Below are 26,592 nucleotides of genomic sequence, written 5' to 3'. Positions count from 1 at the left end.
TAGTTACCTGTTTATCACGTATATTTCCTTGTTTATTTTGTTTATTTCCCTTGTATATTTCCCTAGCCCTGTTTAGTTATTTATTTGTCTAGTTTAGCTCTTTGTTATTTCCCCTGTTTGTTTATGTATAAAAAATGTCCTCGTTTACTCCTTATTTGTTTGTTTGTTTGTTTATTTGTTATTTAATAAATCTGTTTGTCTTACCCGCTTTTCTGTCCGCCTCCCATCTGCTCCTTCGTTACAGTATCTGCAGGTATCTTAAAATTAAATTCAACTTCATAAGCTGTTACCACTTTAAGACAAAATTAAGACCACTTATACAATGACAAAACGCATGGCAAAAGCACACAACACTGAAATTAAATTAAACTCACTGACTTTACAGTAAACTTTTAATTCCTGCAATTTTTCAACAAATCAATAAAAATGATTTTCGTACACTAAAAATATCAGGTCCAGTGCAAAATTGTAGTTTTCTGACCCCCAAGCCTGTAGTCTACAGTTTCCCCATGCACACAGTTCTACTCTAGAATTACAGAGATACTGTATATCTAAAATTACAATATACACTCAGACAGACCGTGTGAGTACAGAAGAGTTTAGATAGAACAAAGGCGCCACCGTCTGTTCAGACCTTAAATTACAGCCAGTTTCCCTTTAATTCACCACTTTTTTTTGCATTTTCAGTAAAGAGTGAGGTTTATATTCACTCTGTAGAGCTGGAAGTTTCACCTGCAGCATTAACGTCCATGTATTTATATTATTGTTCCAGAGAGTAGCTCATCTGTTATTGTTTTGCTTCATATTCTAGAATAAACTAAAAAAAACAAGCATTTCTGAGTGTGTATCATAAATATTTGTGTCTTTACAACTTAATGCTCATCTGATTTTTAAACTCTACTTGTCTTTTATACTGGGGGAAAAAAGAGACAGAGAGAGTTTTATTACTAAATGCGAGTTTTATTACTGAAAGCAGAGATATGCAGAGAAGTGAAATTCAGATTCCAGTATTTTGATCTCTCCCCATTTAAACAGGTAAGAAACTTGTCAAAAATACTGTATTTCAAATGACACATTAATAATTATAAAATTTACACTACATAAATTAATTGATATGACCAAATTAACTGAGTTCAAAATTATGTTGGTGTTACTTAAACAAGAAAACCCTAATAATATTAAATAATAAATAGATAATAAAGATAATATTCAATAACAAATATATGTTACAGTTAAAAATCTTGTAATTCTTGCTAAAAGTTATGTATAGGAATCAATATGTATCACTATATATTTAGTGGATTTTTCAATACAGAATCAAATAAAATCATAATTAAATTATGGTGACATTTAATTATTTCTTACAACCCATTAATGAAATATAAGTTCCACATAAGATGAATGTTAGAGATCCTGGTCCAGCATTATTGTTATATCATAAAATGCCATGAAAAACTTCAGAAGACTAGAAAAGTACACTGAATTGAATAATAATAATAAAATAATAATAATAAACTTTATTTTTTAAAGCACTTTAAAATGCAGCTCAAAGTGCTGTGCATACTGGGAGAATAAAATCTGAATAAAAAGGCAAAAAAGGAAAAGAAAAGAAACAGTAAAAGTAAAGTAAAATTTAACAATTAAGATAAGACAATAGAAAATAGCAAAAAATAAAAAAATATTAAAACTGTAAAAAGGGCATATAAAATAATAATATAAATTAAATTACAAAAGGATGTAACTGTAATATATTAGAATATGGAAGTAAACGGAAATGAATGGTACTAAACTTACCTGCTTTTTGTTTGTTGGTTTGTTTGTTTTTACAGTTGTTTGCTACAGTAAACAGGTTTTAGGCAGTAGAGATGCTAACATTACAGCTACTGTGATGTTTTAAAGATGTTATAACTGGAGTTTTAAAGCTTTAACATTATGTCTACAGTGCTGAATTTGATATTGAGGAAATTAGTATATGTTTAGTATTTGATAGTAATAATATAGTAAAATAATAATAATAATAAGCATTTATTACTAGGATTTTCCTCAAATACTTTAAATTAACCCATTTATTTTGTCTGTCAGGCTGCAATTCAGTACATCACCACACGATGGCGCCTCCTTCCTGTATTATATTACCTAATTCACTGTTACTGTCCTTCAGACTAATTAAATAAATCATATTCTTACAGATTATTCACTTAATCACCGTACTTTTGATTACAAAAGTATACATTTTTAAATAAATAAGCCATTCCAGTGACTTATTTTTATACGTGATGCACAAATGTGGAATTCTGGGCCGATGTAGATACTGTATATGGTGAGCTGTTTTAAATGAGTTTATCATATTTTTATTGCTTATTTTTTATTCTTATGTTTTTTTTATATTTTGATTCTAATGTTGTTATTTCATTATTATTATTCATTTTGTCATTTTTTATCCTTTTATTTTACTTTTACTATTATTGTCTTTTTCTTCATTTTATATTCATTTCATAAATTACATATAAATATATATTAAAATGATTAAGCTGAGAAAATATAATTTCTGTTTAGTCTGAAGTCATAAAAATATAAATCTAAAAAAAAGTTTTAAAAAATATTATTATTTATTTTTATTGTTATAAAAACTAATTATTTTTTGAGGGCCAAAATGTACAATATTCTTAGAATAACCCTGATGCAAAACGTTGCTTTAATTGTATTAAATTATGGCATAATTATTTTTTATTAACATTAATTTGAGCGCATTTTGGTGATTTGTTGGTTTACGCAATGCTGAAATTGACCGGGACTCGCTGCGTGTGTGTAAGCGCGCGCTCTGCCCCCACGCCTCAAAAAGCGGCTCGTTCCGGCTTCGCCTCCTCACGCCTGCGTATCCTTACTCCGCCCAACAAAATAGAACCTCGGGAAACACCCCAAAAAACTTAATGAAACGACCTTTGATTGGTAGTTTTGATTATTTCGCCATATATTGTTCCTTTATAATCAAAACCTGATGCTCTTTAAAGATTCTGCGGCGCGTAGCGTGTGTGTGTGTGCGCGGGCGGAGGGATACTGGTTTAGGCGCTTCTCCGCTTCACGAGCCAACGGGAGCGGCGCGCGGAGGGAGCGCGTGCAGAAGTCAGCGAGCGGACTGAGCGCGCGCGCCTGCAGCGTCTGCAGCGGGTGCACTGTGTTTGTGTGTGTCTGCAGGAATTCCTTTGATCTAAGAAGTGGATATAGAGTAACTGTGCACATCATGATATGATGAAGATGATGGTGATGAGGCTCATGAAGATAATGAGGATGAGTCACTACTGTCACTGTGTTTAGGGGTAAGTGAAAGTTCTCAGTGATAGTGCTGCTGGTGGTCCTGAAGATGAGTGCACACTGGGCTGTGCACTAATATTAATAATGTAGGACTGACTTAAATTAGTGAGTGCACGTGCATGCAGGCCTATGTATATGTGTGTATTTATGTATATTAGTGGTTTCAGGCATGAAAAATTGTGATTAGTCGCGATTAATCACACTTTTTCTCTATTTAAGACTTAAGCTTTTTATAGTGGATGATGAAATGTCAATAAAATAATCACTACTACATTAGCAAATGAGCTCAGTCACTTTAAAAAAAGAATTGTATTAATCATGGCAATATTCTGTGATTAATCCCAATTAATCATGATAAATCAAACTTCTCCTCTTCTTAAAACTTAAGCTTTTAATCATGGATGTTGAAATGTGAATACAATAAATAATATTTCGTTGGCAAGTGGGCTTAGTCACTTAAAAAAAATTGTATTAATCAAAACAATATTCTGTCATTAATAATAATTAATCGTGATTAATTACACTTTTCCTCTTCTTTAAACTTAAGCTTTTAATAATGGATGTTTAAATGTAAATAAAATAAACAAGAATAGGTTGGTAACATGGAATTATATTTATAGTAATGAGCTCAGTCACTTACAAAAATAGTAATTGTAATAATCACAACAATATTCTGTGATTAATTGCGATTAATCACACATTTCTTATGCTTTTTTGTTTATTTATATCTTTTTAACCTTAAACAAAAATTCCAGCTGAGTTTAAAAAATAAATACTTTAATGCATAAATATGCAAAATTAGGAAGGATTAAAAAGCAGCAAAAGACATTTTAATATAAATAAAAAGTAATCTACCTTCTGAACTAAACTTCTGAGCAGTATCTAACTTGTTTTAAAAGTTTCAAGAAGTGGTTGTAAAACTTCTTTGCCTAGTTAAAGTATGAAGAATTAGATTGTACTGCTCTGTGGATCTGAATAAACATCTGTTTGTCGGTAAATGTGAAAAGTGTTGACCAGAGCTTTGTGGGCACATCATGTTCCACTTTTAAAAAGTATTTGTTCCCCAGAGGACGGTCTGCAGGTTCTGAAAGGAAAAAAGCTAAAAAAATAAAAAATAAAAATAAAAAACTTCATTCATATTTCACAGGCACTGTATTTTACATAAAGTGAATCATAATAAGTAAAGGAGGAAATGCCCTTTCATAGCAAAACCTCTCCCAGTGTACTGAGTTTTCTTTCACTTTCACATTCTTAATTATTTTCTGACAGATTTCAGTGGTTCTATAAACATGATGAAGGTAGAATTTCAGTTTTAGGAACTAAAAAAAATCCACAAATCCACAAATGATGTTTTTAGCATGCATTTCAGCTATTTGTTCAGATATTATTCAGATATTTGTTAAAATCTCACTAAATCCTGGTTTTAGGGCCTTAACTCTTTGTGTAGAGGAGTACAGGACAAAATTAAATTAAATACGTTTTATTATTTTTTTTTGTGTCAAGCTCAGACTTTTAAAATCCTGCCAGTAGAAAGCTTTAATTTGATGGTTTTAGCTGTAAAAAAAAGGTAAAAGAATATCTGGCAAGCAAAAGTATTTATTCATAATAGCAAGCAGGCAGGTAGAGTCAGAACTTGCAGGTTTAATTAGTTAATTAGTTTTATTACCAAATAAATAGTTATATATTATATATTATTTTTTCATTATATGGAAAAAAATGATGAGCATTACCGGTACTTTTTACTCTTGGTATCACTTTTACTCAGACTAGTTGTTAGCCACCTCTTAACATAGCTGTTTTTAGCTAAGGAATAATACAGTACTGCTGTGGTTAATTATTGCTAAATTAATAACCAAAATTGCACTGCTGACGTAAATGTATGATTGAATAAGGGTATGCTATACCTTATCGTACGCAATAATATTGTCAACATTTTTTAACAAGGTGAATAATATTATACCCTGAAATATGGTGTCATATCACCCACCCCTAATTATCACATCAGGGTTCTACTTTTTACTGTTTTATCAAAAGAAAAAAAAATCCCATTATATATCTACTAGAGACAGATTATATCTGAGCAGTTCTCTGTTAGGACTCTGTTAAGTTAGTTCTCTGTTAGGACTTGATTTTTTTAGTTTTACATAAGTTCATTTGTTTTTTGTGAATGTGCCAAAATAGTAGCACATTAATAGCAGACTAAGGTGCTGGCACTATGATCGGGAGATCGCTGGTTCGAGTCCTGTTCATGCAGCTTGCCATCAGCTGATGTATCAGAACCGAGTCACTGCACTTTCCTCTGAGTTGTAGCGCTGTGATGCTCTAAAAGAGCTCAAAAAGAGGCGGAGTCTGACTTCACATGTGTCAGAGGAGGCGTGTGCTAGTCTTCTTTACCCTCCTGGTGTTGGAGCATCACTAGTGATAGGGGTAGTCCTAATGAGTGGGTTGGATAATTGGCCTTGTAAATTGGGGAAAATTGGGATAGAAAAAAGAAAGTTTAATAAAAAGTGTACAATTTTATAAAACCGGTAAAACTTATTTTAGCTATTTAGTATTTGGCTTTCTGACAAATGTTTCATTTTCTTTGATTTGGGTTTTGGACAAAAAAAATAATTTAGTTGCATCCCAACTTGAAAGTCTGCCTCAGACAAACACACACACACACACACACATGGCCTAAGAATTTGAGTGATGGTTTGCCCTTTTGAAGGGTGGGATTCTCAGCAGTTCATGTGGGGCAAAGATAATTACCAGCAACCTGAGAAAGCTTATTCTGAGCTGTAAGGAAAATATAAACAGTGTAAGAAAGTTTACCCAGAGCTTCAGAGCAGAGCAGAGGATAGCCTGTATAACATTCAGTTACTTAACATTTGTAAACATTTACTTTACAATCTGAAAATATATGTCTAAAATACACTATATGTTCAAAAGTGTTGGGACACTTGCTCATTTATTAAAATAGTTTATCCTGTTTTGTTTAAGCAACTGTCTCTGCTGTCTGGGGAGAAAGATTTCTACTATATTTTGATATCCAGTAGGTCTCTGAGTAGTTTATGATGCTAAAACTCTTCCTCAGCCTCCATTGTCTGCAGCAGCTAGCAAAGGAAAATATTCAGAAAAACGAGTCGATCAGGAAAAGCACTGTGTCTACATCAACCCATGAATTAGTATTCATGGCCCCGCCCACCTCTGTTCTGGACCGGCAACAGGCAGAGCTGAAGCCCCCTGGGGTGGATTTTTACTCTCTGGACCTGGACTACCCACCTCTGAGTGTCAGTAACTATAGGTTTAAATAGGATCTCCGGTGGATTTGGCGTTATACAGAGACTCTAAGACTGGGTCAGTGTCTGAACTGCACTTAGCAGGACATTATTACACATGTTGTAAAGTAACATATGACATGGCAAAGACTGTTAATAGTGTAAAAATGTTTTTATTTTAAAACGTTTCTAACTGTTGTTCATCTTGCTGCCTCCTGGTGTCGCAGTTCTGTTAGCCAATCACAGGCGATTTGTTTGCATGTGTGAATATTCATGACCAAGAGCCAAAATCCTATTGTTTTCCTCACCCACTCCTCTACTGCACTAAAGCAGAGTTATTCCAGATCACCGGTTCTCACAAAAAACAGCTCACACGGAATTCATTCATACTAGAGACACAACTTAACATTTTTAAATGAATGAAAAAGAGATTTTTTAACAGTTTTCTGCTTGAGTTAATGGTGATATATATGGCAGGCCTGACGGGTGCAGTGTATATTTGTGTGTACATTGGTTAGTCAGTGTGTGTTAGAGTCGGGGGTGTTGGGGGGCTACAGGGACAGCATGTTCCTACACTGTGGTCACGATCCGATTGCAATCCACCTAAAGAGCCAATCTGAAAATGCAGAGACCCCCACTCCGGCACCCGGTACCCTCAGCATTCCCGGGGCTCAGGTTCTCCACCGGCCAGGGGGTGAAGCTGTCAGCAGGGGGGGGGTGTCTGTCTCGGTATATGTCATGCTTTCTCTGCGTCATCTTGAGGCATAAATATAGGTGTGTGTATTAACCATTTAAGATCTTCATATAAGCAGTTATATCTGTTTTTCATTTCATTAATGTTGGGATTTATCTGTATAGTTTATTAGTTAAACTCCGGTTTGAATCACGGCCCAATTCTGGGACAAATAATTGGCTCACATGTGCCAACACCCCGGTTGCTGAGTATAATATGGAATCGGCCTGTGCCACATGTGTCAACAGCCCCATTTGTCAACTATAAGATGGGCATTGCATCCTGGTTGCAGAGTATAATACATGTGTTTTATACATAGAGTATAATACATGTGTATAATCAGTTAACCCGAGCCACTTTTTCCAACACCCCAGTCCCTAAGTATAATCTGGCAATTGGAATCTAGGCCCAATTCTGGCCCAAATAACTGGCTCACGTGCGCCAACACCCCGGTTGCTGAGTATAATATGGATTCAGCCCTCTGTCAACAGCCCCATTTTTCAACTATAAAATGGGTATCAGCCCAAGCCACATGTGACAATATCCTGGGTTGCCGAGAATATTATGGCATATGGAATATTTTGCTGAGTATAATATGGATTCAGCCTGGGCCACCCATTTGTCAACTATAAATATGGGAATTGGTCCCCATATTGTTGCCAGCACCCTGGATGCAGAGTAAAATACAGCGGCAAACCCGTGGCACTTGTTTCAACACCCCAGTTCCTGAGTGTTATATAGCAATTGATCTGAGCCAAATGTGACAATACCCCGGTTGCTGAGTATAATACGTCAGTCAGTTCTGCATTGGCCTATATTGAGTCTCGTACAATCCTGCCATACATCAGCTGAGCTTTGCTGCAGAAAGCATATTAAAAGTATATAAATATATAAAAAGATAGCTGACAAACCCACAGACTCCACCACTTTTTTCTTTGACACATATATACAGTATATTGTCCTACTCTTAAACTCAATGGATTTGATAACTACCTGCTCCTGCTCCTTAACATGACACTGAAATTCAGTGATGGCACCTACTTAACATTACAGGTGTTAATTGAACGCTGTAGGTGTTAATTTATCAATATCTGTGTTAATGCATCACTGCAGGTGTTAATTTAATATAGGGATGTTGTTGCCCCCAATCCCAGGCCAGTAATACAGCTTAAGTACTGAGCTGTGGAGCAGTGGAGACATTCACTCCAACAAAAGCAGGATACATTCCTTTTAACAGCCTCAATTTCATAAAAAAAAAACAATGTAATAAGTTTGTGTCCCAATACATTTTTCTATATAGTGTAGTTTTATCATTTTTTCATGAAGAATGAACCAATAGAAATGTTTAAAAATTACTTAAAATTAGTTTTTTTTTTCACTTTGCTTTCTATTAGAAGCTAAAAAGATTTATCAACATTTTGGAAATACATGAGTTGCAATTAAAGCCAGTGTATATTTGCACATTTTTTCACAGATTTCTACATACAGTATGTCTCCTCACTGCATTTAGTTCACCATGCTTTAAGCTGCATGCACCGCGGTCACAAGACAATGTACTATCACTTCCTGTTTGTTTGCCGGCACTGCATTTCTGAGTGGTTTGTTGTTTTTGCTCTTTTTCCATTGCATCCTCTGGTATCTACAGTAATACTGCCTTCATCAGCAGTGTGGCTTCAGACTGTACACAAGTACATTTAAAAATGTAGAATATCATTGAGATGAAAGTTTATTTTTATGTTAGTTATTCAGTTCACAATTTGGAACTTAAATTTCAAACTTGGATTTCATTTTCCAGCAGGAATTGGCACACTGCCAAAAGTACCACTTGGTTTTATGTAATATTCAAATTTTCTGATTTGGATACAGATTTTCTGGTTGTTTTTCATTGGCTGTAATCATAATCATCAACAATAAAAGAAATAAACACCTAAAATAGAATACTCTGTGTGTAATACATAGGCCTGTCATCATAAGATCACAGTCATATGAAAAAGTTTGGGCACTCCTATTAATCTTAATCATTTTTAGTTCTAAATATTTGGTTGTTTGTAACAGCCATTTCAGTTTGATATATCTAATAACTGATGGACACAGTAATATTTCAGGATTGAAATGAGGTTTATTGTACTAACAGAAAATGTGCAATATGCATTAAACCAAAATTTGACTGGTGCAAAAGTATGGGCACCCTTATCATTTTATTGATTTGAATATTCCTAACTACTTTTTACTGACTTACTGAAGCACAAAATTAGTTTAGTTTAGAAGTAGAACTTCATAGCCAGGTGTATCCAATCATGAGAAAAGGTATTTAAGGTGGCCAATTGCAAGTTGTTCTCCTATTTGAATCTCCTCTGAAGAGTGGCATCATGGGCTCATCAAAACAACTCTCAAATGATCTAAAAACAAAGATTGTTCAACATAGTTGTTCAGGGGAAGGATACAAAAAGTTGTCTCAGAGATTTAACCTGTCAGTTTCCACTGTGAGGAACATAGTAAGGAAATGGAAGACCACAGGGACAGTTCTTGTTAAGCCCAGAAGTGGCAGGCCAAGAAAAATATCAGAAAGGCAGAGAAGAAGAATGGTGAGAACAGTCAAGGACAATCCACAGACCACCTCCAAAGAGCTGCAGCATCATCTTGCTGCAGATGGTGTCACTGTGCATCGGTCAACAATACAGCGCACTTTGCACAAGGAGAAGCTGTATGGGAGAGTGATGCGAAAGAAGCCATTTCTGCAAGCACGCCACAGAGTCGCCTGAGGTGTGCTTTTGCAGAAATGGCTTCTTTCGCATCACTCTCCCATACAGCTTCTCCTTGTGCAAAGTGCGCTGTATTGTTGACCGATGCACAGTACAGTACAATACTTTCTGTATCCTTCCCCTGAACAACTATGTTGAACAATCTTTGTTTTTAGATCATTTGAGAGTTGTTTTGATGAGCCCATGATGCCACTCTTCAGAGGAGATTCAAATAGGAGAACAAATTGCAATTGGCCACCTCAAATACCTTTTCTCATGATTGGATACACCTGGCTATGAAGTTTAAAGCTCAATGAGGTTACCAAACCAATTTTGTGCTTCAGTAAGTCAGTAAAAAGTAGTTAGGAGTATTCAAATCAATAAAATGATAAGGGTGCCCATACTTTTGCACCGGTCAAATTTTGGTTTAATGCATATTGCACATTTTCTGTTAGTACAATAAACCTCATTTCAATCCTGAAATATTACTGTGTCCATCAGTTATTAGATATATCAAACTGAAATGGCTGTTACAAACAACCAAATATTTAGAACTAAAAATGATTAAGATTAATAGGGGTGCCCAAACTTTTTCATATGATTGTAATTGCAATATTATTGTGCATATCTATCTGAAAGATCCTGAAAAGACTTTGCAAATTGTCTTTAGATGTAAGTGTGAGATGATAGATGTCAGTGTTAGACTTTAGTTTACATTTCTTTCTTTTAAAAGTCTTTTCCACATTCTCTACTGCAGAGATTTTTAATTGGGGAATGGGTTGCATTCCCCAAGGGGGTCCTGATCTAGTCCTAAGTGCGTCACAAGTCTGATGATAATTAAGGGTGTTTTTCTGTACAATGTGCAGAGAATCAGATCTGAACTTTATCCAGCGTTGCCCTTTCTCTAAATCAGGTTACTGCGTTACTGTGTGTGTGTGTGTGTGTGTGTGTGTGTGTGTGAAGTGTGTCCACACATTCAAGCTTGCTGAAAAATTGACAACTTTTTGGAAGGTGTAACGAAAAAAATCATCTTTATGCAGAAAAGTGATAAATGGAATTGCATAGTCGATTCAAGGCTCAAAAAAGGTTGTGTGTGAAAACAAACCAGACCAGAATCGGTCCTGGTTCTGGTCCACAGTACCTCCAGGTAGTCTTCTGGGCTCTGCTGAAATTAATTCACGGTAAGTCGACTGACGAGTCACTGAGTAGGAAAAGCTTTGTTGAGCTATGTTTAGAAGTTTACGCCATTCGTTATTTGGAGTTCTTCATTCTCGTGTAGACAGTTGGCAAATATTTTTAGTAACAGCTGGAATTCATGCATTTCCACAGAATTAATTTTGCAATATCTATTCATTCATGCTGGACAATCGACTTACCATGACATAATTTCCTCAGGGTTATGTGTGTATGAACATTGTTTTTAATAAATTGTCTGTGCACTTTCAAAGTTCTGAGTGTCTTGTTTTAAATGTCAGGGCTCTCAGAATTTTACCAGTGAAGCCAAAGCATTTTAAGCAATGTGTTAAACATAAGCTGTTATATGTGCTGTATTTCACATTTACATTTACGGCATACAACTGACTCTCTTTCTATTACAGCCAATGTAGTGTTAGGAGTCTTGCCCAAGGAGTCATATTGGTGTAGCGCAGCATGGTCATGCAGACCGGAGCCGTTTCTCAATAAGGAGTAAAAAAGTTTGGACTCCTGTACTTGGCCATAACAGACTTTAAACGTACTTGAATATGTCACCCGGGAATGGTGGGCCACTTGACAAAAAGTTCATATTTGCATATTTGTTATCATGTTTCACTACAAGCCAAGTATATACAGGGGTTGGACTATAAAACTGAAACCCCTGTCATTTTAGTGTGGGAGGTTTCATGGCTAATTTGGAGCAACCTGGTGGCCAATCTTCATTAATTGCACATTGCACCAGTAAGAGCAGAGTGTGAAGGTTCAATTAGCAGGGTAAGAGCACAGTTCTGCTCTAAATATTGCAATGCACACAACATTATGGGTGACATACCAGAGTTCAAAAGAGGACAAATTGTTGGTGCACGTCTTGCTGGTGCATCTGTGACCAAGACAGCAAGTCTTTGTGATGTATCAAGAGCCACGGTATCCAGGGTAATGTCAGCATACCAGCAAGAAAGACCAACCACATTACACTGTGGACGCTGTAAGAGGAAGCTGTCTGAAAGGGATGTTCGGGTTGTTTTTGGATTGTATCTAAAAAACATAAAACCACGGCTGCCCAAGTCACGGCAGAATTCATAGTGCACCTCAACTCTCCTGTTTCCACCAGAACTGTCCGTCACCACAATACATTATTGTGCTCTAAAACTAGGTGTTTCAGTTTAATTGTTCAACCCCTGTATATATATATTTTTTTCTCTCTTTATCCTGGTTAATGTTCCTCTGTCAGCCTATAGGGGTCAGTATGGAGCCCTGCACTCAGCCCCACTCTAACCCAGAAGAAGCAGCTGGCCTTTAGTTAGTGAGCACGCTGGGGTCACATGTGTGTAAGAGTGGATAAGAGAGTGTGAAAGTGAGTGTGAGTGGGTGAATCCTCCTGATGTTAATTTTAGCAGCAGCGGGGATAAACATGCGTGTGTCCGGTGTTGCGGGTCTGCGGTGCGGCGGCGTGACGGTGAGTTTCCCCTCAGGATGCGGTTAAATTCACCCAGAGAGCAGAATAGCTATAAGAAAACACCGGCAGCTAACTTTTACTGTAATTATTCGGTCCACCTTAAATCCTGCTGTTCAACAGATAGGCGCGTGAGTGCGGCTGAGGTGCGGTACTAGTGTAAAATTTAAGGTGGAACGCAGTATTCGAAAAAGAGGCTTGTATTGACCAGCAGGCCTGACCCAGTGAATTATTTTCGTTTTTTTTTTTTTTTTGCTTTTAAATTGCGTTTAATGTAGTTTTAAGATTTAATTCGTTCTGGATTATAAATATTTTATTACTTTTATTATTTAGCTGTGTCCAGTTGCTTCTTATGTTACTTACCACGTTAAGAACACGTGGTCATTCATTCATTAATATAATCATACTTTTGCTTTATATATACAGTTTAGTTTTTTCATATTTTTCTCTCGAGTTTTCTTGCTTTCGTTTTTTCTTTTTTCTTTCTCTATATTCGCATTTTCTCAATTTTTATTCTACTATTAGTGTTCATTTGACTTATATGCTCTTAGGAGCCACGTGCTCATCTTTTATACACTTATCCTTTTTTCCTTTTTCTTTAGTCCTAGTTTTGTAATTTTATAGCTTTTCCCTTCTATTCCACTTGTCTTTTTAATCTCTTTACTCTTTGAAACCTGTTATAAGTGAGTTTGTAGGTATGCTAACCTATTTTTTTATATTTCTTGTTTTCTTATGATGCACAAGATCATGCAATAATAGCTTTTAGCTAGAGATGTAGACATTTAGTGCACTAATTTTATGTTTAGTATAAAGCCTTTTGAGGTTTAGCTTAGCTAACTGAGCCTAGCCACGTGGCACAAGGCCTGTGCTGATCCAGCCTCCCAGTCTAGTAAAACAACTAATTATAATATCGCTTGAAATCAATGACAAAAAAGAACGTTTCCAAAATGGTGATTTTTACAGCTAAAGGCAAACATGTTAACTTTTATATGTAAGCCAATGTAAAAGTTTTTTTTTTCTAATTCATTTTAGAGCACTTTTATTGATCTGTACAGACAGTAAACACAGCAGCTACAGGTTTCAAACATTGAAGAAAGCCACAAAAAGGCAGAATTGGAGATACTTACTCTCTCATGAGATTAACCTTAACCAGTACCATGTGTGGGCTGGAGGGGTATAAAACCCACAGTAATGAGCTGTGGATCAGTGGAAACTCTTATTGCTGAATGCAATCAAATCCTAACAGCAAGTTTGTTTTAAACTCCTACCCTTTTTCCTCTCCGCAGGCATGTGCGCGGCCCCGAGGTGCAGGGTACATCGCCCCCTGTAGGTGACAGGATGCCCGTGCAGGCAGCTCAGTGGACAGAGTTCCTGTCCTGCCCGATCTGCTATAATGAATTCGACGCCAGTAACCACAAGCCCATCAGCCTGGGCTGCTCCCACACCGTCTGCAAGACCTGCCTGCACAAACTCCACCGCAAGGCCTGCCCCTTCGACCAGACCTCCATCAGCACCGACATCGACCTGCTGCCCGTCAACTGTGCCCTGCTGCTGCTTGTGGGAGCTCAGGTGAGCAGAATTCGCTTTACAGCACACCTTCAGCTCATACAGTCCCTTAGTGCTGGAGTTGTGTCGAATTCAGCACCCCCGCCAGGAAAAGCACCCCCTCCCGGACTGTATTTCCAAGTGAAGAGTAACTGTTCATTATACCTTGGGTGTATTGACAAATATCTTTCAGTTATGATTACTTAACTTAGTATCTATAATTACATAATCATTGTGTGAAACCTTGTATTTTATATACATTTATACAGAAGACTAATCAATACTCACATTGTACTTTATATACATTTATATAGAGGATTAACCAATAACCACAATATATATTCTTTACACATATAGTAAAACATTGTTTGATCAGGCATGTGACTAACACAGACTCTATTATGACAAATTAACCCACATGATACATAAGGCATTTACTAACACATAGGATCTATTGTATGGCGGACTAACCACGCGTTATTAACACATTAACATAATATTTGAAATCTATTGTGTGACTTGCGTAGCTCATACTTGAAGCATTTCGTTCACTGCATGACCCTAACTAACGGCCATCAATCATCGGCTGGTACACTCTGTATGAACTCGACTGGTACACTCGGTACGAGACTAAATTGCTACAGAGGAGGCTCTTGGATCAGGCCTGCAGCGACTTCAAAGCGGGGGGTGACGCACACTCGCACAGATAATGCCACGATTTTCAATTCTGGAAGAACACAGTCAAGGTCAGACACTAGTGGTCCGGTCAGACACATGAAACTTGAGTACTAACACGTGAAATTATGCATATTAACATGAGCTAATCGTTAGCAACGCCTCATCAGCAGGTTTCACGTCATTTGGGGTATAAAACATGGAGTCAGATCAGAGGGGGTCAGAACTTATGCTGGGACGGCTGTTAAACTGTCTTTCTGTGTGTATGGTTCTCCTGAGCTCAGTAATAAATGCTTGGTTTGCTTTCAACTTCACTCCACCTGTCTGCGACTCTCTCTATCAAACGAACACGCAGGGGAGTTGTACCCCGGATGAGGGGTGGGTGGAAACCATCTTTCATTTTCTTTTTTACAACACAAGTAAAGGTAACGCGCTTTTATCAAGAAGACTATGCGTATGCGCTGCCGAGAGGGGGTGCTTTTTATGGCAGGGGTGCAGATTTCAGCACTAATATGCCATATTGTATCGTATGCCAAAATATCGCCAACGTTTTTGAATATGGTGAACGATATTATACCCTAAAATATGGTGCCATATCACCCCCCCCCCCCCCCCCCCCCAATTATCACATCAGGGTACTATTTTATTTATTTATTTAGTTATTTTTTACTTACTGTTTTAAATTTAAATAAAAAATATTTTAAATATGCAATATTATTTTAGGACCATATTGCCCACCCCAGGTCAACATGAAGCCTGCAGTATTGAGCTATAGATACTTGTTGCAATCAAATCCATACAGCAGTTTATTTTAAACTCCCCTTTTTTCTGCAGGCATATTATTTTAGGAACGTATCGCCTACCCCCACTCCAGTCCCATTTCCACACAGACAGCAACATTTTCTTATTCTTCATTTGGTTAAAACGCTAAACTCATGACTCACAACACTGGGGGTCTATGGTGGTCCTCACCTTTTCAGTGTAGGGGAGTATTTCCAGCCCTCTGCTTCAGGGGGGTTTATGGGAGGGGGTGGAATAAAGGGGTATTCTGGGAGAGTGGGAGGGGAGGGGGCTTCAGGTGGAAAGTTTGTCACCCATATGAAACTACTCCTTAGCCATTGAAAAAAAAAAAGTGTAACTAAACAGTGTCAAAATTTTGAAGAGCTTAAACCAGGTTAGGATCTTATTAGGTCATATTTTAAATTGAAATGCATTTCATTGCTGTAATTGAGAAACCAGTTCTACATAAGAACTAATTTCTACATTGGTTTACTATATAATAGTAACACACAAACTGTCCTTTACACTGTTTCAACATTTTCTGATGAATTAACCACTAGAAATTCTCCAGTATTACCTGAAAAAACTGTTCTTACATTGACTTTAATTGAAAAGTTAAGATTTAATATAATATACAGCTCTGGAAAAAAAAGATGAGTTTCTTTGATTTTACCAAATTGAAAACCTCTGGAATATAATCAAGAGGAAGATGGATGATCACAAGCCATCAAACCAAACACCAAAAGCAGTGTGTAAGAACATGATGCCAAGATGCATGAAAAAAACAGTGATTAAAAACCAGGGTTTTTCCCCCAAATATTGATTTCTGAACTCTTTAAACTTTATGAATATGAACTTTTTTTCTTTGTATTATTTGAGGTCTGAAAGCTCTGCATCTTTTGTAATTTCAGCCATTTTTCTCTCATTGTCATGCACTAAATGACAATATTTTTATTTGGAATTTGGGAGAAATGTTGTCTGTAGTTTATAGAATAAAACAACAATGTTCATTGTACTCAAACACAAACCTATAAATAGCAAAATCAGAGAAACTTATTCAGAAAGTGAAGTGGTCTGATTTTTTTTTTCCAGAACTGTTTGTTTTTCATTAGAAAGTAACTGTAGTGTGTGTTTGCAGTTGTGAAGTGCATCGTTACAGTGATGTTCCTCTTGTTCTCCGCAGGTTCCTGAAGGTCAGAGTGTGTGTGTGGGCAGCTCTGAGGACACAGAGCATTATGATGTGTGTAGAACGTGTGTGGAGGAGCTGGCTCTCTACCTCAAACCTATTAGCGGAGGAAAAGGTAGTTTTTTCTGTGCGCTATTGAGAATTTGGCGCGTTATAGTGGCCTTTGGTTGTCGAGTTTCAGTGGCCGCGTGTGCAGAATTGTGTTTCCTGTTTTCCGCTGCCTGCGGTCGGCGTTTTGTGCGTCACAGATGGTGCTCGCTGAAGATAAAGCGCTCTAAAGCCAGATGTGGAGCGTGTGGTCACCTCCAAACTTCACTATGAAGCGCTTAAACACTGCACCAGTCTCTTAGTTAAACTTACTAATAAAAAAAAAAAATCTGTCTATAAATGGTAAAGATTAGGTTGTATTTTAGTTAAGCATGATTTAAAAACACCTACAGTTCTCTTACAGTCTAATCTAATCACTAAATTAAATATGTAGTTTACACAGCTAGTAACTACTAGTGAAATGCTTTGATAACTGCCAAATAAAGTGACTGACAAAAAAAAATAAAATGTATTCATATAGATAATGCAATTCATTTTATATATATTTTTTAATCTTAAACAGCTCAAAAAGTTAACATTAGCTGTTATTCTCATGTGTAAAACAGCAGAGCTTCATGTGAAGATTCGGTTTCATTTTCACCAGAATCGTAGGAGCTATGCATTATTTGAGCTCGCTGATGCTAAAAAATAAAGTTATTAGGCCATACCGTTTTTCGCACTATAAGGCGCATCTAAATCCTTCATTTTCCCAAAAAGCATTTCCAAAAGTGAGCCTTATAATCCGTTGTCTCTTTATGCATGAATTTTGCCAGTTATATACAGCGTTATACAGGAGTTTTCAGTTAAGTTTCTCCAGCACTAAGCCTGGAGCAGTATTAGCATAAGCTGCTAACCACCAATTGTTAGCTTTTTGTTTTTTTAGTGTTTAGAGGCGAGTGTTATTATACTGTAGCCTGCTGCATATGGTGTGTGCTACTTTATATAGTGTTTATTTTACTTGCACATTTTTACTAAGTAGTTATTTTTTCTTTTTGCACTAAACATTATTTATACTAAAAAGTTTTATAGATTTTTGTATATAGTTTTCTTTGTGTGTCCTGATTTAAAATACTGAAAGGTATAGGCTGCTCTGAGTGTCAGGCTTTTAGTATCTACATGTATCCTAGAGGTGTGATTATCAAGAAAAATAAATCCGCCTGATGCTGTTTCTCCATGTATTTTATCAAAGTAATAATTAATAAGCCATGTAATGAACTCAAATCATCAATATTCTTATGTTTTCAACTCATAAACGCACTAGTCTGACCAGAAAATTAATCTTAGGTGTGAATATATTAAGTCTATACCATCAAAATTAGTAAAAAAAAAATTGAGCAAAACATGATCAGTTCCAGGAAAATAGAATAATTCTGCTTCCTTTTACATTTTAAATGATTATATTTTTGAGCAGTCGTATGTCTTCTAGAGTAAAAGAGATCAGGGCATGTGTCTGTCTGAAATAATTACTGTGTTATAAGACCTAAAAGAAGAACTGGAAACAAAAACAGAAAAAACACACCAAAACAGCCTAGAGTTCAAAGAGTTAATGTTCTCTTCAGTGTGTTACAGGGAGGAGGTGTGGGTATTCAGTGTGTTTAGTTTGGTGTTCAGTGATGATTACTCTTAGGGCAGATTCTGAGTGGGGGAACACTGATTCTCTCACCTGATCTGAATAACGAGTTTAAGAGTCTGAGAGCACCAGAAACTCCCTGCACTGAGAGAGTCAACCTCTTTCGACATTTCGAAATTCTTTTTGACATATATTATCCTGAATTCAAAGTCCTAGTTCCAAAATTATAGAATTATTATTTTAACCCAGTCAGATTTTAGTTATTAGGTGTAATGGAAATGTAGGAGGCTAAAAAAAAAGGCAGAAGTAAATTGTAGACTTGGTAGCTGATGCATAATCGTGCAGAGCTTTTATAATCTGTTGTTTTTTTATTATTTTTTTTTTTACTTAGCTTTACTTAACTTAGTTACCTAAAAACTATGGTACCGGTCTCATGATCCTCATTTTATTTTTATAAGGACAATATATTTAAACGATAATTCAGTTAAAGCCACTGGCGTAGGTTAGGGATAAAATAATAGTAGTATAATATACATGTAAGCCCTTTTAAAAAGCAACAAATGTTTAAAAAATTTAAAATTTCTGTTTCACTACACTCAAACAGTCTCAGCAGGCATGCCAAAAATCTTATTTTTATTCAGAGTAATTTTATTCTGTCTTTTTACTTTTTCTTTACTTTTTTTTTTAAATAAAAGAAATAGTGGAAATGGTGTTCATAGGTGTGTTCAGAATGGTAGTAATAGCATTAATCCTTTCAGACTATTTATTTAATTAATTGGATTTATTGTTTATAGATTTTTATATTTGAATATTAGTCTTTCTTTTGTGTGAATTAAAAACAGAAATCGTAGTTGTTAATTTGGGTAGTAATTGTTTAATTTTAGTATTGGTAATAATAATAATAATAATAATAATAATAATAAATAATAATAAATCTCCCTGTTTTCTCTGTTTGTGAAGGTGTGGTGAGTCTGAGTCCAAGCACGCTCAGTAGGCCGATGCAGAGGAAGCTGGTGACGCTGGTGAACTGTCAGCTGGTGGAGGAGGAGGGCCGGACGCGGGCGGTGAGGGCGGCTCGGTCTCTAGGGGAGAGAACAGTCACCGAGCTCATCCTGCAGCACCAGAACCCCACGCAGCTCTCCGCCAACCTGTGGGCTGCAGTCAGGGCTCGCGGCTGCCAGTTTCTTGGACCTGGTGAGTCCCGGTTACCTGCTGCATATAGAGTTCTGTGTGCTGAACCTTTTTAGAGACTTTTTTTTGTCTCCAAAAAGTGCAGAAGAGGGGGAAAAAGTGCTATAAAGCTTAATTAAAGGTTAAAGCCCTCCTTCTACAAACAGAAAGCAGAAATAGTTAATAGAGAATAGAGAAAATACTCAAGAGGACACCATATTTACCATTTTCTTTGGACTGTAAGGTGCACTTAATGAATGAATTCTTATGTATGAATGCTACCAGTCAGGTATTGAGGAGCAGTAAAGCCACTCTGCTGAAGTACAGTGTTATTAGCATTAGCCGTTAACCGCAGCGCAATATATTTGACTCTAGTCTGCGTGTTTACTGTGTTTAAAACAAGCTACATGGGATGAACCGCTAGCTTATATCGCCCTGGGTTACTGGAAAACTGGTGTGGTTAGCAGCTAATGCTAATGCTGCTGCACCCAGCCTTAGTGCTGAATACGCTTCACTGAAAACTCACCCATAGACAAAATATATGGGAATCTAAGCTTACTGTAAATAAACAGAAGTGCTTTACTTACCCAAATAAACAGTTTACAGGAAAGAAATCTGTGTAGTTTAACATCCAGCACTTGTTTGACTTTAAAAGATGAAAGAATTACAATTTAATTTACTTAGGCTCTTCCCCCAGCTTTACCATTAGAAGGAAAACATGGAGACATCCTTGTTCACTTCGATGTAGCATCCTTACTAGTGTCGCTTAATGCGCCTTATAATCCGCTGCAGTTTATGTATGAAAATAAGAGTACAAAATAGACGTTAATTTGTAATGCGCCATATAGTCTAGTGCTTTTAGTTTTCTACGTTCTCACTTCACCAAAGTTACATAGTGCAGTAGAAGTGTTCCAAGCCATGATTGATGTTATTCCCCCTATTTAAAAAAAATGCTTTTATTTTGAGTTAAATATGCTATATAATGTTTTAATTGGTGCCATTTTTGGTTCCACAAAAATATGCGTAGCATTTGTTTGCCAAAATGTTCTTGACACTTGATTAATTTCAAGTACACACTTATGCAACCAAATAAATAAATTGTATTTTATTTTATTTATTTCAGCAATGCAGGAGGATGCTCTGAAGCTGGTGCTGCTGGCGCTGGAGGACGGCTCCGCCCTCTCCCGGAAGGTTCTGGTTCTGTTCGTGGTTCAGAAGTTGGAAGCTCGCTTCCCACAAGCTTCCAAAACCAGCATCGGCCACGTGGTTCAGCTCCTGTACCGTGCCTCCTGCTTTAAGGTGTGTTCCAGTGTGAAGTTTGTTTTATTACAGAAGTATTGGGGAAAACCTGCTAATCATAGTTTCTTTTGAAATAAAATAGTTTTTTTTTAAGAGTTTATCCTGTTTTTTTGGAGTTAACAGTCCTCCATTGCTGTGAGGATTTGGTAGTATTCAGCAGCAAGAGTTTAAGTGATTGTGTTGCAGGAGGATGATTGCCACCTTACCTCATCTTTTACCTTCCTAACTCATCCTGAGTAACAAGTACTAATGGAGCTCCATCAGTCCAGAGAACACAGTTCCACTGCTCAACAGTAAATACTATAGCTAATAAAGATCTGAGTAGTTTTGGGTTACAATTAGACTACAATTTACCTTTTTTTTCTGCTTTTGTGTTGAACACGGTGCATGCAAAACCTTGTATTTCAGTTTTTATTTAAGGAAAACTGTAAAATATGAATCTCTTCAGCCTATAAGTGCATTATTGTACAAAGTAAATGAGTTATTTAATGGTAAAGCTCTGTATATGTTGTATAATGATATTGTTCCACACTTAATCTACTGTATTAAAGAATGGAGAAAAGCGTATAAAACAATTAGAAATTCTATTCTTGTTCTACAGAAAAAGGCTGTAAGAATTATCACCAGAAAACATTAGTCATCCATCAAATACACTGTTTTATCAGTTGAAATTATTGGAATTCTATGATTTAGTTGACTTTTATATTTTATTGTTTATGTATAAGGCTCATAAAAATACATTAAGTTAAAACATCCATTTAAATTTAGTAAAGAGTTGTTATAATCTTAAGGGGATAGAGATGTTTGTAAAAGCTAAATTTCGAACTAGTCTAAAGGAGCTGTGTACTGCAATTCAAGAAATAAGTCTATGGAATAATTTGGAGAGTGATATTAAAAATGCTTGATCAGGGTGTGTGTTTAAAAGAAAGAAAAAGCTGGTCTGTATAAAAACATGAAATACTATAATGTGTAACTATATAAAATGTTGTTTGAGAAGAATTACATTTTTAGATAGATTGGGTAGTTTGAGAAAGATGAGGTGAGGTGGTGATTATCCAATATCCTGGCAGCACTAATGTTCCTGTAGCTGATTGCAATCAAATTCTCAAAGCTGTCATTCCAAATCCAGTAGAATGATGGAATACACTTGATTTAATGTTCTGTTCCAGAGTGTGTTACAGAGAGGAGGTGTTCAGTGTTTAGTTTGGTGTTCAGTGATGATTACTCTTAGGGCAGATTCTGAGTGGGAGAACACCGATTCTCTCACCTGATCTGAATAACGAGTTAAGAGTCTGAGAACACCAGAAACACCCTCGACTGAGAGCTTCAACCTCTCTCAAATCCAAATACCCAGTCCCAAAAATTATATTTATTTGTTTGTTTATTTATTATTTATTAGGCGTAATGGAATTGTAGGGCAGAAAAGTGAATTGTAGTAGCAGTCCTATTCAGTCCCTATTAATTCAGTCCATATTAAATATTTTCTATAGTTTTGGGGACTCAACCTCCATTAAAATGTCATTTTTTAAACCAAAACCGAACAGAACTGCTTTAGAAATAAAATTAATTATTTTCTTTAGCTTTCTGACTGCTGCCTCTGTGCTTTTTTAAGGTTTGCTGGTTTATGTGGATAATGGTGTTTGTTAGTTCTGTTGAGTTGATGTGCTAATAGGGGCTAAGTGATGCACTCTGGAGAGGGGTATCCGCTTAGTGGTGTTAAGCCTTTCAGGGTTTTTCTTACACAGTCAACTCCGTATTTTTTTTGCAATGATATTCTGGGCATTTTATTCATTTCAAGAACATACTAATGCAACAAAATAAACATTTATTTTTTTATTTTTAGTGTGTTTGCTTAAACACTGCAACAAAAGCCAGTGTTAGCAGCAGGCTACAGGCAGATAACTCGCCTCTAAACGAAGAAAGAGCTAGTGCTTAGCACTGTGGTTAGCAGCTACTGCTCCAGTTTTGGTGCTGGAGAAACTTCACTGAAACTCCTGTGTAACTCTGTACTTCAGTGGAGTGGCTTTACTGCTCCTTAATACCTGACTGGTAGAATTTATACATAAGGAGCACCAGATTATAAGGAGCTCTGACCATTTTTGGGAAAATTAAACTATTTTAAGTGCACCTTATAATGCGAAAAATACAGTATATAGTGCAAGGCTATTTACACTGATAACCCAACATTTGTCACTTCCATATAAATTCACCTTTTGCCTCTTCTCCCCTCCCTGTCCTCTTCCTCCTCCTCAGGTAACGAAGCGTGATGAAGACTCCTCTCTGATGCAGCTGAAGGAGGAGTTCCGGACATACGAGGCTTTGCGGCGTGAGCACGACGCTCAGATTGTTCACATTGCCATGGAGGCGGGGCTTCGGATCTCTCCAGAGCAGTGGTCCTCTCTGCTGTACGGAGACCTTGTCCACAAGTCCCACATGCAGTCAATCATAGACAAGGTACCGCCCCCAATCTTTCATCTTCTTTAGTTTTGAAGAATCAACCCCATTTAAAAATGCATTTTTTAGTGTAGAACATTTTATATTTTACAGTGTGAACACAACCAGACAAAGCTGCTTATCTTGAAATAAAATCCATTAATCCATTAATTTAAATACGATTACTTGAGCTTTCTGACTGCCTCCTCTGTGCTTTTGGTGGATAAAAAATGAGCTCTGCAATGTTTGGTGGTTTATTTTGCTGTGCGTTGCTGTGCTAATTGCTACTCACTATAGAGTCCTATATGCAGTCAATCATTGGCAAGGTACTGCCCCCCACCTTTCATTTTTTAGGAATCAGTTTTTAGGAATCAACCTCATTAAAAATGCAATTTTTATTACAGAACCAAACTTGTATTTTTTGCATTGTGAATACCACCAGAAAGAGCTGCTTATCTAAAAATAAAATTGTTTTTAATGGGATTCCTTTGACTTTCTGTCGGCCTCCTCTGTAAGTTTGGCAGTTAAACGTGCTCTGTAATGTTTGTAGTTGATGTGATAATAGCTACTCACTATAGAGTCCCTTTTGCAGTCAATCATAGACAAGGTACCACCCCCTACCTTTTCCTTTTCTCTAGTTTTGAGCAATCAACCATATTATCGATTATCAAAAATGATTAAGGCCATGTTCATTTATTGTACAATAAATCGATATTGCAATTATTGTAAAGCGTAGTTGCAGCCCTAGTGAATAACAGTACTAGCACGCAGTTGCTGTGCTAATAGCTACTCACTATAAAGCATGAGTCTCTTCTATACGGAGACCTCATCCACATGTCCACATGCTGTCAGTCATAGACCAGGTACCACTTTTCATACGGACTGTTTAAACTCCTCACACACTCCTACTCTATTCAGAGCAGATGACTCTGCTGAGGATTCGTTTATGTGGATTTTATAGTGGCTGATGATTCATTTATTCAGTAATGATTCATTAAAGCTGCTGTTGAAGCCTCTTTGTTCTCGAGGCAGTTATGGGGGCTTTGTTTGTCACAATAGTGATTTCTCTCGTCTTTCTCAGGGCTTTAGAACACTTCCACACTTTTTGTTTCCTCGTAAATCCTCCACGTCTGGTGTTCAGTGATGATTACTCATAGGGCAGATTCTGAGCGGGAGAACACCTGATGATTCTCTCACCTGATCTGAGTATTGAGTTTTAGTCTGAGGACACCATTAACCACCATTTTGTCACTATGATTTTTATTTTATTATTTTCATTTATTTATTTATTCATGAGTGCTTTATTTAACCAGTGTATACACATTTGAGAATATAAATCTTTTACAATAGAGTCCTGGCCAAAACAGAAGCTCAGGAGAAAACGGTCAATTGTATAAAACCACACTAACACACTGATAAAATGTAACTATAAGAAAAATTAGCTTTTTTTCATCTAGTTAGAACAGTGGGTATAACACTGCCCTCTAGTGAACAGGGTTTAAACACAACACAAAATGAACCACTGTCTGCCACTAGTCTTTGCATTTTTTTAAATAATCAGTTTACAAGTAGTGTTTTGGAAAATCAATACATTTTATTGAGAAACAAAATATCAAAATGCTTTTAATGTTTTTGTATGCCCGTCCAAAACACCTAGGCATGCATGTAAATATTCTATAATTTGAATAATCTGTCAAATCTGTGACCATTAAATTAATTCTGTGAAACTTTATTTTGTACAGATCAGACTTTTGTTAACTCCTCAAACTCTTTTTTTTCTTATGCAACTAAGAAAAACTGTGGGGTCAAATATATTGTAGCATATAAAATTTCTCCATCTGTTTCTAACTTTTTTTTATTTTCTAGAATATAATAATTTAAAATGATAAAATTTAATGTATAGTCATTATTGTTTCAGATACCCTTTATAATACAGACCAACCATGTCACAATGTGTATCTACTTGTCCATTTACATACATACATTTGTTTTCTTGTTTTGTCAGCTCCAGTCCCCAGAATCCTTTGCGAAAAGTGTCCAGGAGCTGACCATAGTCCTGCAGAGAACCGGTGATCCAGCGAACCTCAACAGCTTACGGGCTCCCTTGGAGCTGCTGGCTGCTCTTGACCATAACCCAGGTAGGAATGAGCTAAATTACAGTGTTATTAAAAAAAATAAGAATGTAGCTACGGCATGTACATATTGCATATTTGTATTAAGTTAATAAATATATATATATATATATATATATATATATATATATATATATATATATATATATATATATATATATATATATATATATATATATATATAGTGTGTCTATACATGCCTATACATGCCAGTTGTTATATTATAAATGCTCAGTGAAGTTTGTCCAGCGCTAAGGCTGGGTGCAGCAGCATTAGCATTAAGACGCTAACAGCAGCGCTAACTCTTAAAACAAGCTACGTGGGATGAATCGCTAGCTAATATCACCCTGCCTTACCGGAACACTCAGGGTTTCTTAGTGTAGCGCTGTTGGGCGGCATGTACTAGCTGCTATTGCTAAAGCTGCTGCACCCAGCCTTAGTAGAAATCTGGAAATCTAAGCTTACTGTAAATAAACAGAAGTGCTTTTCCCAAATAAACAATTTTCAGGAGAAAAATCTGTGTAGATTAAAATCACGCATCTTGAGTTTTTTTTTTTTTTCCTTTTTTCCAAGAATTACAGATTTACAACAAAACCTGAATGGTGGTCAAACATGGTGACCCCCCCCCCCCCCCCCCCCCCCCCTTATAGCCTTATAGTCCAGTGCACTTTATAAAAATTGACGTTTATTTAAGTGCACCTTTTATAATACGAAAAATACGGCATTCACACACTCGCAGTACGAGTGTAAGGATGCTCACTGATCACTCTCCTCTGTCTGTGTGTGTGTTGTAGATGCAGCCGCCCCCTCCTGGGAGGAGCTGGAGAATGTGATGTTGGGGGTGAAAGTTGTGGTCCACGGCCTGGTAGAATTCATCCAAAACTTCAGCAAAAAGAGTCACGAAGCATTTCAGGTAATTCATTACCATCATTTCTAAAAAACAGCACTAAGGGGTGCCGAGTGGTCCAGCAGACTAAGGCGCTGCCATTATGATCAGAAGAGGAGATCGCCGGTTAAAATCC

At 36.5% G+C, this 26,592-nt stretch overlaps 1 protein-coding gene across 3 annotated transcripts in view; it reads left to right on the top strand.

The window, feature by feature from the left end:
* Positions 1 to 3,126: 3,126 nt before the first annotated feature.
* Positions 3,127 to 26,592, top strand: part of rc3h2 (ring finger and CCCH-type domains 2) — a 40,978-nt gene continuing 17,512 nt past the window's right edge. For 2 of the 3 annotated variants that reach the window (XM_049468554.1, XM_022680955.2), the window contains exons 1-8: positions 12,354 to 12,696; positions 13,980 to 14,262; positions 16,877 to 16,994; positions 19,497 to 19,730; positions 20,830 to 21,005; positions 23,259 to 23,459; positions 25,444 to 25,576; positions 26,365 to 26,483. In XM_049468554.1, coding sequence (XP_049324511.1) covers positions 14,032 to 14,262; positions 16,877 to 16,994; positions 19,497 to 19,730; positions 20,830 to 21,005; positions 23,259 to 23,459; positions 25,444 to 25,576; positions 26,365 to 26,483 — 1,212 coding nt within the window. In that variant the 5' untranslated portion in view covers positions 12,354 to 12,696; positions 13,980 to 14,031. Of the gene's footprint in view, positions 3,318 to 12,353; positions 12,697 to 13,979; positions 14,263 to 16,876; positions 16,995 to 19,496; positions 19,731 to 20,829; positions 21,006 to 23,258; positions 23,460 to 25,443; positions 25,577 to 26,364; positions 26,484 to 26,592 lie in introns of those variants that run through there. The other variant, XM_022680954.2, reaches the window with a different exon arrangement.

The sequence above is a fragment of the Astyanax mexicanus genome, chromosome 20, assembly GCF_023375975.1.
Source record: "Astyanax mexicanus isolate ESR-SI-001 chromosome 20, AstMex3_surface, whole genome shotgun sequence".
Classification (NCBI taxonomy): Eukaryota; Metazoa; Chordata; class Actinopteri; order Characiformes; family Acestrorhamphidae; genus Astyanax; species Astyanax mexicanus.
Note: the sequence above shows the minus strand (reverse complement) of the source record. Positions and strands in the feature narration are given on the sequence as shown.